The 17,695-nt window shown below is 40.1% G+C and overlaps 1 protein-coding gene and 2 non-coding genes across 3 annotated transcripts; all 3 read left to right on the top strand.

Moving 5' to 3' along the window:
* Positions 1-6,899: 6,899 nt before the first annotated feature.
* CCT6A (chaperonin containing TCP1 subunit 6A) lies at positions 6,900-17,016 on the top strand. The gene is made up of 14 exons (XM_052656777.1): positions 6,900-7,113; positions 7,544-7,607; positions 8,957-9,091; positions 9,913-10,086; positions 10,636-10,739; positions 11,322-11,432; positions 11,642-11,801; positions 11,886-11,968; positions 12,859-12,955; positions 13,254-13,401; positions 13,813-13,946; positions 14,650-14,752; positions 15,767-15,839; positions 16,097-17,016. The coding sequence occupies exons 1-14, from the start codon at positions 6,977-6,979 to the stop codon at positions 16,167-16,169; spliced, it is 1,596 nt and encodes a 531-aa protein (XP_052512737.1). The 5' UTR covers positions 6,900-6,976; the 3' UTR covers positions 16,170-17,016.
* Positions 9,646-9,779, top strand: LOC128044061 (small nucleolar RNA SNORA22). Its single transcript, XR_008199040.1, has one exon. It is a non-coding gene; the product is annotated as a small nucleolar RNA SNORA22 (small nucleolar RNA).
* Positions 13,444-13,583, top strand: LOC128044054 (small nucleolar RNA SNORA15). Its single transcript, XR_008199033.1, has one exon. It is a non-coding gene; the product is annotated as a small nucleolar RNA SNORA15 (small nucleolar RNA).
* Positions 17,017-17,695: the final 679 nt, after the last annotated feature.

The raw sequence follows: 17,695 nt of genomic DNA, 5'->3' as shown, positions 1-17,695 counted from the left end.
CAGTCACTCTAGGAAACAATACAGTATTATTTAGCAACACTGAACCTGTACATTTCCTATGACCCAGCAATTCCATCTCAAGAATGCACTCAGGGACTTCCCTGGTGGTCCAGTGATTACGAATCCACCTTCCAATGCAGGGGATGTGGATTTGATCCCATCTGGGAACTAAGATCCCACATGCCGTGTGGGGCAACTACTCACCACAATGAGAGAAACCCCGAACACTGTAAGGAAGACCCAGTGCAGCCAAAATTAAAGAAAGAAAAAAAGAATATACTCAGAAGAAAGTCATACATGAGTTGTCAAGAGTCACATATGAGATTGTGTGAGTCAAATAAGTCATACCCTGGAAATAGATCCATGATATGTCATGAATAAAGCAGGCTGCAGAACATTATATACAGCTTGATTCCCAGTTTTGAAAAAAGAACTCTGTGTATGTCTATAAACATGTGCAGTATATGATTATATATCTGAGTCTCTATATAGTTGTTCACTCTGGGGAGTAAAAAGAATGAAGAATTTACCTCGCTACATTATTTGGCTTCACAGATATAGAAAATATGCTTGTGGTTGCCAAAAGGGGGGTGGGGGTTGGGAGTAGGAAAGATTGGGAGTTTGGGATTAGCAGATGCAAAGTATCATATATAAGATGGATAAACAACAAGGTCCTGCTGTATAGTATAGGGAACTATATTCCATATCCTGTGATAAACCATAATGGAAAAAAATGAGAAAATACATATATATATGTATTTCCTCATATATATATGTATGTATAACTAAGGGTTTCCCTGCTCAGATGGTAAAGAATCTGCCTGCAATGTGGGAGACCTGGGTTCAATCCCTGGGTTGGAAGATCCTCTGGAGGAGGGCATGGCAACTCACTCCAGTGTTCTTGCCTGGAGAATCTCCATAGACAGAGGAGCCTGGTGGGCTATTGTCCACAGGGTCGCAAAGAGTCGGACATGACTCAGCGAGTAAGCACATGTATAACTAAATCATTTTGCTATACAGCAAAAATGAGCACAACACTGTAAATCAACTATACTTTAATAAAATTTAAATATACATATTTAAAGTAACTTCTCTTAGGTCTGCACTTACTTTGCAGGTAGCACAGGTTTGATCCCTGGTCAGGGAATTAAGATTCCATACGCTGCACAGCATGGCCCAAAAAAAAGAAAATTCATTCTTAAAATTTCTGCTCCTTTCGCAGCTTTATTTAGTTAGTCAAGATTCTTCAGCGAAACAAGACCAACAGGATGTATATCTATCTATCTATCTATATACACATACACACACAACCAACCTCACAGGGTATCTGCTGTTAAAGTGAAGATATTTAGGGTGTCATCTGCTGTTAAAATGAGAGAGAGAGAGAGGACTTCCCTGGTGGCACAGTGGATAGGAATCCGCCTACCGATGCAGGGGCCAGGGGTTCAGTCCCTGGTCCAGGAAGATTCCACATGATGTGGAGCAACTAAGCTGTGCACCACAACCGCTGAGCCTGTGCTGTAGAGCCTGCAAGCTGCAACTACTGAAGAAGTGTGCCTAGAGCCTGTTGCACTGCAGAGAAGCCCATGCACGGCAATGAATAGCAGCCCCCACTCTCTGAAACTAGAGAAAGCCCTCACACAGAAACGAAGACCCAGTGCACCCAAAAATAAATAAACAAAATTATTTTTTTTTAATGCGAGAGATTGATTTCCTTTTTTTTTTTTGGCACACCTTATGGCAAACGGGATCTTAGTTTAGTTCCCCACCCAGGGAATGAACCCTTTCCCCCTGCAGTGGAAGTGTGGAGTCTTAACCACTGGACCACCAGGGAAGTCCAAGAGTGATTTCCTTTAAGGAACTGGGTCACATGACCATAGAGGTTTGGTAAACTCAAAATCTGCAAGGTAGTCTGGCAGACGGGAGGCACAGGGAAGAAAGGCAGAGTCCAAAGGCTGTCTGCTGGCAGAATCCCATCTTGCTAGGGGGAAAGAGACGAGTGTTTGATTACATTAAGGCCTTCAGCTGAGGAGGCCCACTCATTATGTAGGATACTCTGCTTTACAACAGAGTATATTTAATCTACCACTTTATTAATAAATGTTAATCTCATCTAAAAAAAAAAACACCTTCACAGAAATGTCCAGAAACATGTTTGACCTAATATGTGGGCACCATGACGGAGAATCCCAGGGACGGGAGAGCCTGGTGGGCTGCCAACTATGGGGTCGCACAGAGTCAGACACGACTGAAGCGACTTAGCAGTAGCAGCAGCAGCAGCATGGCCCAGTCACATTGACACATAAAATTAACCATCACAGTCATCTCTAAGTTATGAGATTATGAATTTAAATTTATTTGCTTTTGGTACTTTTTCTATGATTATGTATTATTTTTTATGTGTATTATTTTTATAATAAGAAAATCAAATACATTTTTTCAATAGTTAGGAAAAAGATTTGCTTTAGCAAGTCTCCTATAATAGCATGGAACTGAGATCATATATACCATTCTAGGTTTTCAGTACACTGTGTACCTTATGTGTGCGGGTGTATGTTTGTCTCTTCACTGGGAAGGAAATCTTTGGAGGGGCCTTCTCTTCTCATGTGTCTATTTACTCCAAGCACAGTACTCGGCCACAAAGTAGACACTCAAAGAATGAGTGGCCCACAAAGGAAAAACATTACCCCAAATCAGTATTATTACTCCACCTCCTCATACAAAACCTGCCCCTATTCTGGAATTTTCTTGAACTCTTCAGACTCTTAGTCTATAAATGGTAACTATGTAGCATATATTTTGAAATTCTGTCAGAAATGCCTCTAACCTCTTGGCCTTTCACTAGCTCCACTTCTATTGTATTAATTTGAATATTCTACCTATTAAACATATGTTTTACTTGAAAAGTAACACATGCTTTGAAAGCAACCTATGATCCAAAAAAAAGAGATGTTTAAAAACTAGATTAATTCTATCATTCATTTAAAAAGAAAAACAAACATACAAAATAGCCAGAAATTTTCTGAAAAAAGATGAAGAGGATCTGGCCCTACCAAATTTTAAAACATATTGTAAAACTATAGTAAATGAAACAATATGGTGTGTATACTTGCAACAGTACACAAGTGAATACCGTCCAAAGTAGATCCGGAGACACCTGGGAATGTAGCACATGCTAATAACTACAGTCATGGTAGAAAACATTATTCCTGAAAAAAAAAAATTGGGGTTGTGTGAATTTTTTCCCAAACATCAATAACTAATTCTCCAGTTCTCAGACACCAACTGCCATCCAGAAACTCAATTCAATTCTGACACTATCTAGAATTAAGGGCTCAGTCTCACAAGACTGTCTCCACTTCACACACTAGTTACAAGTCCAGGGTCTCTAAGCTACCCACACTTCTGTCCAACCTGGCTACAAATTTGGGGGTTTCCATAATCCCTTTCATAGGGGAAACTGAAAACTGTTGAGACTGACGCAGTACTCAGGAAATCACTTGACTTAGTAGTTTATTATAAAGGATACAACTCAGGCACACCCAAATGGAAGAGATGCTCAGGACCAGGTGTGAGGGGAGTGAACAGAGATTCCACACCCTCTGGGTATACCATGCTACCAGGACATCAGTGTGTCCATTCACAGACTGTTCAAGCATTTTTATAACCCACCTCCACCCCATCCATTCTCTGGAGGTTGGGGGTAGCGGGCTGAGATTTCCCATCCTCTAATCCCATTTGTTCTCTCTAGGGACCAGCTTCTATCTGAGGTTATCTAGGCTCCCTACTTTGACTCACACCTCATTAGCAAAGACTCAGGTGTATTCTAAAGGGGACTGTAGTAGGTAACAAAAGACACCCCTATCACTCAGAAAACCATGGTTTTAGTTAGGTTCTAGGAATCAGGGCCAAAGACAACATATATTTTTTATTCTATCACAAATTCTTATCTCATTCCTTATTAAATTCTAAATGAATCAAACTTTAAAATGAAACAGAAAATCTTGAAAATACAAAGGAAAACATGGGAAATTTTTTAAAACATTTAAGTGTGTAAGGCCTACTTTACACAGCATAGCACAAAATTCAAACACGCATAAAAAAAGGAAACATCTGACTATATGAAAAAAATAAATGTTTAATTGGAAAAAAGGCATAAATACAAAATACAAATAACACTAGGACAAATTCACTGCAACACAGGAAACATAAAGAGCTCCTATGAATATTTAGAAACCAAATACAAAACAGAAGACATGACTAGACAGTTCACAGAAAAATACAAATGGCTCCTACTTATAAGATACACTCAACATCACTCTAAACAAATGAAACTTTTAAGATATCATTTTTCACCTATAAAATTGGCAGATAGAAACAAAATGTTAAACATTTTGAGGACATCCTTTCCTTTATATATATATTTATTAAATCATATATACATATATAGGTAACTGATTTAATTAAAATGTTTATTAGCTCAATATGATTTAATAAAAATAAGATAATGGACATACTTTGTATGTTACATATTTTCCTGTAAATACTTCTGCCTCCCCCTTTTATGGACACATAAAGTGTGGGTACTGCAAAAATGAAAATATTCTGAATGTTTTTAATATAGTCCATGTTAATATTTTGATGGCCTCTGCCCTTTGAGCTGATGCCTGGGGAATGGTTATAAAAAATGAGAACACATTACACATGCTATTTAAACCATGCTTTTCTCCCTTGTGTCATTAAATATGCTTTCATCATCCTCTTGGAGAAGGCAATGGCACCCCACTCCAGTACTCTTGCCTGGAAAATCCCATGGACGGAGGAGCCTGGTAGGCTACAGTCCATGGGGTCCGCAAAGAGTCAGACCCGACTGAGCGACTTCACTTTCACTTTTCACTTTCACGCATTGGAGAAGGAAAAGGCAACCCACTCCAGTGTTCTTGCCTGGAGAATCCCAGGGATGGCAGAGCCTGGTGGGCTCTTGTCTATGGAGTCGCACAGAGTTGGACACGAGTAGCAGGAGCAGCAGCAGCAGCAGCATCCTCTACAGTTTTCAACACCTTTCTGATTGCCCTATCCTCAGTCTTCTCCCTTAGTTCATCCTCCATTCCACCAATATCTTCATCACTAGTTCTTTGGTTTCTCACTGCCAGCAGAAAACCAGGCCCTGACAGCCAGGACAAGCTACTTCCCTGAACTTGTCTCTTGCAACCTTTTGCCCTCCATTCTATGCATACATCTTCGGTTGGGCTTTGACAGGCCCTCCCAGTCTTCCTGTTTGACATCACTCTCCTAGGCTCTCTTCTCCTGCAAACTATCTACTTACTGTTCAAAACTCACCTCCTTCAGGGACTTCCCTGGCAGTGGTTAAGACTCCAGGCCCCCAATGTAGGAGGCCGGGGTTCGATCCCTGGTAGGGGAAGATCCCACATGTCATGCAGTGTGGCCAAAACAAAAAACCTCACCTCCTCCAAAAAGCCTTCCCTGATGCTGTTAATACCTTCATGCTCACAGCACTTCATTCATCCCTTAATTATAACACCCGAATCTTTACTGCTCATTGTCATTGTCTACAAGTTTATCTCCCTAACTAGGCTATGTGCTTCTTGTGGATTATGGAAGGATCTTCGGGACTAATCATGTATCTCCTACTGTGTAACTCATACGCATGCTTTTGTGATTCTCAAATATAAAAAGCCACTGAAAAGCATTACATACCAGGATATTTACTGCAGCCTTAAAAAGACAAGATTGGGAACAACCTAAAAGCCAACCAGTAGGTGACTGGCTAGTCAGGTCATTCTTACAAAGAATATTATGCAGCTGTTTAAACAAAAAAATGAGGAACCCCTTATTTTTATATTGATATGTTACCATCTTCAGGATACTCTAAGTGTGACACACCCAACAGCGTCTATTATAATTTGCCATTTTGTGGGGGTGGGGATTTTAAAAAATATTTATATACATATTTATTTAGAAATCCAGACAGCATCTGGGAAATTCAGAGTATCTAAAGGTATATATACATCAGAAGAAAACTGAAGTAGAGGAGGGAGAAATACTTTGCATCATATACCCTTTGGCACCTTCTACATTCTGAACAATTTTAGCTATGACCTATAAAAATAAAACAAAATATCAGAGAATACCTGGTATCTAGGTGGGAGGCGGGAACTGGATACTACAAACAACTGTGGACATCTTTCAGAATAAGGGAGTCCTCTCACAGGCTGGACACCACCGCTTGGCCAAGTTTGAGTTTTCAAACGTGCCTTGAGACCCTGAGGTCTCAGCATAAGCCCGAAGGGTGAACCGACTCTTGCTTCTCAACTGCCATCGCCCCATCTGGTAGCTTTCTAAAGGCTTCTAGCACTTTCCACCTTGCCTTATATCTCTTCTTCCCTAGGCCCTAGGATACTAGGCAAGGGTCCTTTTCAGGTCCACTGTGTAACCGCCAAAGCACCTAGAACGCCGTCCAGCACACTGTACATAGTCCAGAAAACTCTGGTCACCGGGATAAACTCAAAAAGGGAGGGGAAAAAGTAAAGGGTGCGAGGGCGGAATGGAGGAGACCCACCCTACACCCTAAGGCCGCAGAACTCCGCGAAAGAGCAGCCGCTTCTCCAATCACGCTCCGCCTACGTCCTCAGGTTCGGGGTCCGCCAAGCCGGAACCCAACCACCTGCGACACTGGAGCCCCGGGAACCCCGGTTGCCGGTCGCAGGGATACAAGCTCCGCCCGAACGCAATGGCGCCGCGGCCGACGCGAGGGGCGGGGCTACGTTCGGCCGCGACCCAATGAGCGGCGCCGGCCGGCCCGCGGCCCAATGGCGGCGGCGCGCGGGCACGCTGGGGGCGGGCCCGGCGCGCCCGACTGTTCCAGAAGGCCCGGATAGCGCCTCCCAGCCACGCTGAACCGGCTCAGGGCTTTTGGCCACGCCGAGTGCCCTTATCTTCCTCTGCTGGGTCAGCTATGGCGGCAGTGAAGACCCTGAACCCCAAGGCTGAGGTGGCCCGAGCCCAGGCGGCGTTGGCGGTCAACATCAGCGCGGCCCGGGGGCTGCAGGACGTGCTGAGAACCAACTTGGGGCCTAAGGGCACCATGAAGATGTAAGGCGGGACTGGCGGGGAGGGGCGGGTGGGCACCGTGCACCTCGCGCTGTCCCGGGCCTGCGCCGGGGACCGAGGCCTGGAGCTCGCCGCCTCTGGGCCTGTGCGCTCGCCACTGCTGCCCTTCTTCCCCGTATTGTCCCGGTGGGGTCTTATTTCTTGCCCTGTCGGCTTCCTGGTGCTCGACTCCTCCACCGAGAACAAAGCTGCCCGCGTGCGCGGCGCCCCCCCGCGCTTGGGACTTGAGCGCCTTTTCAGACTTTCCCAGACAGGAGAGGGGTGAGCACTGCGCCATCCCTGTTACCGGGATAGAGAACCAACCCCTTGGCCCCAGCTCCTGAAGATCTAGGTAAAACCCGCTTGTTAGGGCCTCTTAACTTGATCTCCATTGAAAAAGTCACAGTACGATTCATTTCTGCCCATTGAACAGGCTTGTTTCTGGTGCTGGAGACATCAAACTCACTAAAGATGGAAATGTGCTGCTTCATGAAATGGTGAGAGGCTGCTGTCCAAAGTGTCTTGGTTTTCCGTAGTACATTTGATTTGTAGGAAGATTTTTTACTCTCAAAAGGTAGTTTTCCAGACAGTGGAAAGAGTGGGAAAAAATGTTATCAGTACTATTATTGACAGTACCGAATAGTGAGGGGCCTTGGAGTCTAATAAACGTACTTTTATCAAATCCCCTACTCTTGCCATTTAAGGCTTTCTTTAAAGGGTGTTAATTAAAATTCTAATAAAACCTGAAGAACTAAGAGGAATGACATAGGCAAAATGCGACAGAATGGTTATACTTTTTCAGACAACAGTTCTTGTGTGTTACATCACAGTTCTCCACCACCATCTGAAGGAGAAATAAAACTCTACCATTTTTAAAGTCCCAGTGACTAAGAATCTGAGGTTATTGAGAGGAGCGGTCATTTCCCTAAGTTCCCCAAAACAGTTAAAATCCTAGAAAAGGAAATGACTTGCCTATGTTTTGAGTTTAAAATAAGATTTAAGGCTTTGAAAATAGTGTATCATGCCTTCAATGTCCAGATGTTTTGCTAATATCTTCAGTATGAATTAGCTAATCTGGAAGGTGTAGTTTTCGTTGGTGGGCTAAGTGGTGGCCTCTGCTTACAGAGAAAAATAGGAGTCATAGTTTAAAGTTGATGTCAGAAAAGCTATCTTTATCTGACTGTTTAATTTTACCTAATCTAATAAGCTAGTCTGCTTAGATTCTTAAAACAGTCAGTGTCCCTAAAGACATAAAAGGCTGTAGTAAAGGACAATAAGGAGACAAAAACAGTGCAGGAGCCATGATGGGATACTTTGTAGTTAAGAATCTGTGGGTGACAAACATGAATATTCTCTTCTTCCAAAACTGTTCCACAGTGAGTTAACATCCACTGTGGTAATATTTGCTAAAGAGGCTAAGTTGGTTTTTTTCCGTTTTAAATTGTTTGCGCAGTGCCAAATAATAACTGGGCTGCTGAGCTTTCATTTTTAAAAGGCACTTGGTTTATTCTCACAAGAATCCTACATTTGTCATAAAGAGGCTTGCATGGATTTGAAATTGTTGCTATTACTTGTTAGCTCCATTACCTTGAGTAAACCTTCACTGGGCCTCATATTTCCTCATCAGTAAAGTCAAGATAATCTGAGAAGTAAATTTATACATGAAAATGTTACTGTCATCATAAACTGATAGAATAGCTAATCATGAGTTTTTAATCAGAACAATTTGTAGCTGCATACTTTGACATTTTGTGCAAATAGATTAGCCATTTACACATTTTAAGGTATATTTGGACTATTTTAATTTTAAGTTGTTTAAGGAATTTTTCTCTTTCTCTACTTGCAGCAAATTCAGCACCCAACAGCCTCCTTAATAGCCAAAGTAGCAACAGCCCAGGATGACATAACTGGTGATGGTACCACTTCCAACGTCCTCATCATTGGAGAGCTGCTGAAGCAGGCGGATCTCTACATTTCTGAAGTATACATGATGCCTGTGTTTCTTTGATACTTTGTTGTCAGTAAGAAATAATCTCAGTTTGACTCTTACAAACTGATGTACTGATAGTAGCTGAGGCCATATAATGGAATGTAAAGAGGAGAGGGCTTAAATCTGGGAACCAGAGTCTGTATCCTTGTCTGACGCAAATTTATTGTGATCCTCGATAAGTTGAAGAATCTTTGTTGGCCTGAAAGGTGTTTTTGTTTTGTTTTTTCAATCAAGTTGCATTCCATGTTTATAGCATAGCTATAGAAATGAGATATTCAAGATGGTATATTTTTAAGGAAAAAGTCAACAAAATTTAAGAACGCCATAAATTTTAAAATTTTCAGTAGTTCCAAGGGTAAAGCAAACCTTGGTACTAATCTGATGTAGGAAGGATTTCTTGGGAAGAGAGAGACAGTCTGAAAAACAGAGTCTCCCTGTTTTTCATTAGGAAATGATGTGAATTAATTCCAGATTACCTATAGAAAAGACGTAATAGTCAAATTGTTATGACACAATTTTGAGTTTTGGGCATTATCCCTTGTGGTTTGCACAGTGAACACCCAAGTGTGCTTTGTAGTTCCCTTGGCTTTGACTCTGTGCTAGAGTAATGTCTGTTCTTTTCCTCTGCATTGAAAGGGCTATTTATCCTTTTAAATGTATTCAGAAAGTCAGCACATTATATTAATTGTGTTTAAGGGTATGAATGATCCAGAATAAACTTTCATAAATTTTGCTTTGTAATGAACAGTAGTTGCATCTACCTGAAGATTTCTAGTGTTAGTGGTGGTTTTGTAATTGTGTGTTTACTATAGGGTCTTCATCCCAGAATAATTACAGAAGGATTTGAAGCTGCAAAGGAAAAGGCACTTCAGTTTTTAGAACAAGTCAAAGTAAGCAAAGAGATGGACAGGGAAACACTTATAGACGTGGCCAGAACATCTCTACGAACTAAAGTTCATGCTGAACTTGCTGATGTCTTAACAGAGGTATGTGTTAAGTTGGCATGTGTCTGGTACTTTATGCCTATACTGAGAACCCCTGGCAACTGGAAATATCAGTATTCTTACTCATTGCAGCTCTTCACAGTGTCATACTGTGTCAACTAAGTATTCGATCGGCCATAAAGTTCATTTTTGTGGCAGTAACAACCTGATCTGTGTCCCTAGAAGAAGTAAAGTGAGAAAATCATAGTGTTAATAGTATTCCTGGCCAGGTTACAAAGGTATAATCAGACCTTTCAGTAAAGGGGGTTTATAAAATGGAGATTTTACTATTAAAAAGGTTCCTGTTGTCAGTATTTTTTATTGTAGAGGTATCGATGATTCTTTAATTACAATAGAGGTTTCAGGAATGTAAATTACTCCAGCCCTTTACACATAGTACATTCTGTTCTGTTAGCATGTAGAAAAAGACTTAGATCAGTTCAGAGATTTTCAAAGACAAAAAACTGCTTTAAACATCTGTGAAGAATAAGTACCATATATGTCTCAACTTCCACAAATAAAATTCATTGAATGGTTACACTCCTGTTGCAGGCCGTAGTGGACTCCATTTTGGCCATTAAAAAACAAGATGAACCTATTGACCTCTTCATGGTTGAGATCATGGAGATGAAACATAAATCTGAAACAGATACAAGGTAGGTGTTAGAATGCTATGAAATACTTGAGCGTACACATTTGAAGCTTACACAATACCTATTTTCGCCTAATTTTTTTTGGAATTAATGTATATTGCCTAGACAGGTTATCATTTACTCAGCACGATTACCTCTTGAAGTCAGTTTTATGTATTTATAGTCAGAATGACCCTGGAAAGTCAGCTGCATCAGTCATCTGGCACTTATTGAACTATTCAGTACAGAGCATATGGGAGACTTTGAGGAATTTTAGAGAGAATTATTTCAGAGACCTAGTTTAAAAACATTTTTAAAAGGAGGTGATCACCAGTGTAATAGCAACCAGTTGTGACTGTTTCTGTGGAGAATTTTCTGTATAAGAAAGGGTTGTGGCTTTAATTTGAATGGCTTGTTTTTGTCATGTTCTGGAATTTTGCGTTTTCACAGTTGAACCTTCTTAGGTAGTCCTATTCAAATAACTCGAGAAATAAAGTTGATTGTGTGAAAATTGTCAATACAGTCTCAGTGTTTTAATTTTGTTAGCCTATTTTACACCCCCATCTGGAAATGAGTAAGAATATAATCTCTTACGTGTTTTAACAGCTTAATCAGAGGCCTTGTTTTGGACCATGGGGCACGGCATCCTGATATGAAGAAGAGAGTAGAAGATGCATACATCCTCACGTGCAACGTGTCATTAGAATATGAAAAAACGTGAGTTTATAGCTCCTTAAAAACAGAAAAGAGCTTGGCATTTGAGTCATTTTTTTTCCCACCTAAGACTCAGTGTTTCCACTCAAAAGAGCAAAATGCCTCCACCAGGGATTCTAGGAAATAGCCTCTGAAAGCATACCAGGGGGTGGCATTGGAGCTTGGTGACCATTTGCTAAATATTTCCTCCCCTGTCTGTAACTTCTTTTTAGAGAAGTGAATTCTGGCTTTTTTTACAAGAGTGCAGAGGAGAGAGAGAAGTTAGTGAAAGCTGAAAGGAAATTCATCGAGGACAGAGTTAAAAAAATAATCGACCTGAAAAAGAAAGTCTGTGGTGATTCAGATAAAGGATTTGTTGTTATTAATCAAAAGGTGAAAAATCTTGTTTTATAAACTAGTCTGTATCTATTTTATTTTAATGGTAAAATATTGAAACTTCTTTTGTTGTTGTTACAGGGAATTGATCCCTTTTCCTTAGATGCTCTTGCCAAAGAAGGCATTATAGCTCTGCGCAGAGCTAAAAGGAGAAACATGGAAAGGTACGGGTGGCAGATTATCTGTGTGACAGGAATTTCACTTTATTTTGCAAGTTAACTTGGATTATTCCTTTTTTCCCTCTTATTTTTGTGAGTTTCTAATTTTCTATTTTTACAAAATATGCATAATATTAAATTTATAACTTTAAAATGTACAATTCAGTGTCATAAAGTGAAATTCACATTGTTGTACACCTAGCGCCATTGTTGTTTCCAGAAGTATTTGCATCGCAAACGGAAAGTTTGTACTTTAAATAATAACTGTACACAGTCTTGCCAGTAGATAACTAGTCCGCTTACTGTCTCTTACAAATTTGGTACCTCATGTAAGGGAATCATGGAGTATTTGTCCTTCTGCATTTGGCTTATTTTCACTTAGTGTAATCTTTTCAAAGTTGATACATGTTGTAGCATGTATTGGGATCACATTTTTTTCAGGATGCATAATACTGTATGTCGTTTATTCATTTATCTGTCCATGGACATTTCTTTGGGTTTCTACCTTGGCTCTTCTGAATAGTGCTGCTATGAGTGTTGATATATCCTTGTTTTATTTTTGAAATGATGACCTATACAGTACCGTTTTTTCCTTATCAAGAGACTGCATCAGGGGTTTTAGAGAATACTTTCTCCCACAGAGCTCTTGTGCACCTTTAGATTTCATGTCAGAGGAGTGGTTACTGACTTGAGAAGAGTGGTTTAAATGGAGAGTTAGGAGAAAAGACCAATTTTTAGCTGGTTAGTGGCAAATGGAAAGACTTATGTAAAATATATTTTAGAACATGATTTTAGTATGTAATTCTGAAAAAGATTGCTTTCTAAAAAGAATTAATCTCTAGATATAACTAATAAAAGCACTTCTGCATCTCCCTTAAAATACTTGAATATTTCAGGCTGACTCTTGCTTGTGGTGGGATAGCCCTAAATTCTCTTGATGACCTGAATCCTGATTGTTTGGGACATGCAGGACTTGTCTATGAATATACATTGGTAAGTGTATTTTCTTCCCAAAATACTACTACTTTTTGGTTCATGAATTCTTCCAAACTCAGGGTAATGTTTTTGCTTTGTTTACATACATTTTGATGATTTGTGCATAGTAATAATAAGCCCTTGATGGGAAAATCACATTTCATTTATGTGACCTTTTTTCAAAGAAATTATTAGCTTTAATGTGATCAGTGTGGTGCCCTATTAATACCCCATTTATTCCTCCATAAGCCCCTCTCCTCTGGTCGTCCCTTGCACAACCGTATCCTGTTTTTTAAAATACTGTGTCTTCACACAGGGAGAAGAGAAGTTCACCTTTATTGAGAAATGTAACAATCCTCGCTCTGTCACATTATTGATCAAAGGACCAAATAAGCACACGCTTACTCAAATCAAAGATGCAATAAGAGATGGCTTGAGGGCGGTTAAAAATGCCATTGATGATGGTGAGATCCTCCCGGTGTTTACTCTTTTTGCTACTCTAAAAGGCATGGCTGAATACTGTGTTCTTTTTGTCAGTAGTTTACACAGCCAGACACCATGCAAAAGTAAAGTTTTCCCTTTAAAATGGTATGATGGTATGCTAAGTTTTTTCATAGCATGCTGTTGTTAAAAAGAGGATACAAATGAAGTAAAAGCTTACAGGATTTGCTATGTGCTCCTTAAATCACTCTGTTGTTTGAGATGTTGCTTGTATCGCTTTCAAATGCAGTATTAAACTTGCTGTGGTTACATGGAATTCTCAAATTAATGGCTTTCTTGTGTTTTAATTTTATGTATATTTTTCCTTATAATTAAGTCAACAGTTTTATGTTCTCTGTATCTTAGTATTTTCCTCTTCCCCTCTCACCCAACAGGCTGTGTAGTCCCAGGTGCTGGTGCAGTGGAAGTGGCGATGGCAGAAGCCCTGGTTAAATACAAGCCCAGTGTAAAGGGCAGGGCCCAGCTTGGAGTTCAGGCATTTGCTGATGCATTGCTCATTATTCCCAAGGTGTGAATGCTTTTAACAGTTTTCTAAACTATGCCAAACTGATTCATCTGATGAAAGCTTTTGCTAATGTGGGTTTTTTCATAATGTGGATTTTTAATAAATAGATATCATCCATTTTCACCCTAACATTAGAACAGGTGTTTCTTGATATCTAATGTATTGATTCCTCTGGACAGGAGGCTTGACTGTCTAAAGTTGTAGTGTAGGACTTATCCTTGAGTACAAGCTTGCTTTTTGTTTTTATTTGTTTTAAACTAAGATTAATATGGGCTCCCCTGGTGGCTCATATGGTAAAGAATGCCTGCGATGCAGGAGACCTGGGTGCGATCCCTGGGTTGGGAAGATTCCCTGGAGGAGGGCGTGGCAACCCACTCCAGTATTCTTGCCTGGACAGTCCCCATTGACAGAGGAGCCTGTCAGGCTACAGTCTGTGGGGTCCCAGAGAGTTGGAGGAAGATTAATATGTTTTCTATTGTGTGCTCATTTGAAGGTACAGTTTATGGCTAGTGTATTGCTGAGATTGATGTGGATTAGTGAACGGGTTAGTAATGTATATTAATCATTGTGTAAAGTGAACATTAATATCTGTCTGCATTCATTAAAGTTTTTTTTAACTGTTAGTTTGAAATACTATTTCTTTATTTTAGACTTGAGTATCAGTTAATAGGTCCTGTCTTTAAATAGTTACATTTGTTTCCTTTAGGTTCTTGCTCAGAATTCTGGTTTTGACCTTCAGGAAACACTAGTTAAAGTTCAAGCAGAACATTCAGAATCCGGTCAGCTTGTGGGTGTGGACTTGAACACTGGTAAGGAGGATGCAACTGTTTGAAGGGGGAGCTCTAGATACTATAAGTAGAGTACAGATTTGGTGATATTGCTGAGTTGTGGTAGGTGGTTCAGGTGTATGTTGAAGGGTTTCATGTTGAGCTTGCTTTATTCACCTTTTTATCAGGGACTTCGATTAAAGTGATACATTTGATGATCATATTTATGGGTGAAAACAGGCTAAGGATAGCAAAAGCTGGAAGAGGGAACCAAATCTAAGAATTCTTAATCATTTCATCAAGAACCAATCTTAATGAAATGATTAAGGCTCTGATCTTAGGCCAGTGTAATACAGATCATACAAGTAGAAAGTGGAAGGTGTACCTATATCTGCAGTATGTGGAAGACCTATTGTGAACAGAAGCATTTACATTCAAGTTAATGTAAAAGGTTTCTTTTTAATTTTTATTGGAGTGTAGTTAATTTACATTGTTGTTTATGCTGTATAGCAAAGTGAGTCAGTTATATATCCACTCTGTTTTTTAGAGTTTATTCCCATATAGATCATTATAAGAGTATTGAGTAGAGTTCCCTGTGCTATACAGTAGGTTCTTATTATCTATTTTATATATAATAATGTGTATATGTAATTCCCAGATTCCCAGTTAATAAAGGTTTCTCTGGAATGAGGGAAATGATAAGCCTGTCTTGCCAGATTATAGCTCAAGTGCTGTACTTCAATATGGACAAACAAGAATGTCTCCAGAAAAAATACATATTCAAATGTTTGGCAACCAAATAGAGCATTCCTGTCACTGAAAGTATTCTAAGTAGAGAGCAGCCACTCATCAAAGCTGCTGTGCATAGGAGTCATGGTCTGTAATATACCATTGGGCTAATTGAGGACCTTTGGGTTCTCATAGTTAATACTAGAGGAAATGAGTAACCACTGATGAGTAAAGCAGCACAAAATGCTCTTATCAGTTCTTTTAGACAGCATTCTGATCTTATGAACCTGCTCCATGTGATTTTAAGAAGACTGAGTTACTTTTCAGGTGAACCAATGGTAGCAGCAGAAGCAGGCATATGGGATAACTATTGTGTAAAGAAACAGCTTCTTCACTCCTGGTAAGTTTGGGAAAGCCAGAACTGTAAAATAACACATAGGGAACCTTCATACTCTTTAAAATTGGTACATTTTGTTTAATTTTCTTTCCATAAGAAGATGTAATCAGTCGAAAGTATAGCAACTGAAGCTGCACTTATGTGTATGGAGGGGTATGGGGGAAATTTGACATAATTTGCACAAGTTAGTTGGAGATTGAGTTGAATTAGAGTTCATACCTCAAACCTGAGGCGTCTTGATTTTTTCCCCCCCTTTTCAGCACTGTGATTGCCACCAACATTCTCCTGGTTGATGAGATCATGAGAGCTGGAATGTCTTCTCTAAAAGGTTGAATTGAAGCTTCCCTTGTATCTGAATCCTGAAGACTACAGAGTGATCCTAATAATACAGCTATGGAATTTTGGTCCAAGCTTCAAATGATCTTCAAAGGATTTCCTTTTCCCATATTAAAAAAGAGAACACTGGCACCTATTCAGATTCTGAAGTTCTAAATTATAATTACAATATTTTTAAAATTGCACTGCAGTGTCCACAGACAGCAGGTCATACTTACGCAGTAAACAGGACATTTTGCTTTACCGTCAGTGATATAAAAATATTAGATAAGCATATGTTATCTACCTTGTTATTAAATAATCATTGAAAAACATTTTAATAGTAATTTCTTCTAATGGATGTATTTTATTTCCAATAGTTCCCTGTCACTAAGCATAAGACTTAAATAACATAAAGTTTTGAAGCATTCCTGCTTCCCGAGCATACTTTGGACTTTTCATGCATTTAAGGTAGCTTTGCTAAAATGCTTCCCAGAAGTATTAAGTTATTGTGAGTAGAAAGATGGAACCAGAGGCAAGAGGGGTTCAAAGAGATGAAAGTATAAAGTGGCAAAATAGAAAAGGCAGAGGATAAAAAACACGACTGAAGATACAGTGACTAAGGACTAGTGAGATGGGTTTTCTGGCAAGGTGGTTATTTTCACAGCTCAGAACCTTTGCTTATACTGATACCCTTCCTAAATCCTCTAGTGTCCTGTTTTACTTAACTGTTATACATGTTTGCACAAAATACAGTAGGTTTATCTGAAGCCGTTGAAAGTGAAGTTGTGTTGCTAAACTTTGTGTTTTGAGGAGTTGGCAGTTGCCTACAGTGAATGTGTAATAAATATGAAGTTAAAACCTTTCTGTGCTCTCAAGATGGTATTCCAGGGTACAAAAGGAATCTGCATATAAAAGGGAAGGAAATCAATCCATCCAGTGGTTCACAAATTAAGGGGATTCTGAACTGGCAAGGCCTCTAGGCTGTTCAGTCTCCCAGTCGTGTCCGACTGACTCTGCGACCCCGTGGACGGTAGCACGCCAGGCCTCCCTGCCCCTCACCATCTCCCAGTTTGCCCAAGTTCATATCCATTGCATAGGTGATGCCATCCAGCCTTCTCATCCTCTGATGCCCTCTTCCCTCAACCATTCCCAGCATCAGGGACTTTTCCAGTGAGTCAGCTGTTAACATCAGTTCAGTTCAGTCGCTCAGTCGTGTCCGACTCTGCGACCCCATGAATCAGCACGCCAGGCCTCCCTGTCCATCACCATCTCCCAGAGTTCACTCAGACTCACGTCCATCGAGTCAGTGATGCCATCCAGCCATCTCATCCTCTGTCGTCCCCTTCTCCTGCCCCCAATCCCTCCCAGCATCAGAGTCTTTTCCAATGAGTCAACTCTTCTCATGAGGTGGCCAAAGTAACTGGAGTTTCAGCTTTAGCATCATTCCTTCCAAAGAAGTCCCAGGGTTGATCTTGCAGTCCAAGGGACTCTCAAGAGCCCTTGCCAACACCACAGTTCAAGAGCATCAGTTCTTCGGCGCT

The sequence above is a fragment of the Budorcas taxicolor genome, chromosome 2 (genome assembly GCF_023091745.1).
Source record: "Budorcas taxicolor isolate Tak-1 chromosome 2, Takin1.1, whole genome shotgun sequence".
In the NCBI taxonomy this organism is placed as follows: Eukaryota; Metazoa; Chordata; class Mammalia; order Artiodactyla; family Bovidae; genus Budorcas; species Budorcas taxicolor.
The sequence above is the reverse complement of the archived record's forward strand: the minus strand, read 5'-3'. Positions and strand labels throughout refer to the sequence as shown.

Coding starts and splice junctions, on each gene's coding strand:
- CCT6A (XM_052656777.1), top strand. CDS start 6,977: ATGGCGGCAGTGAAGACCCTGAACCCCAAGGCTGAGGTGGCCCGAGCC. Junction 10,087..10,635: donor TTGCTGATGTCTTAACAGAG/GTATGTGTTAAG, acceptor CTCCTGTTGCAG/GCCGTAGTGGACTCCATTTT. Junction 15,840..16,096: donor AAACAGCTTCTTCACTCCTG/GTAAGTTTGGGA, acceptor CCCCCTTTTCAG/CACTGTGATTGCCACCAACA.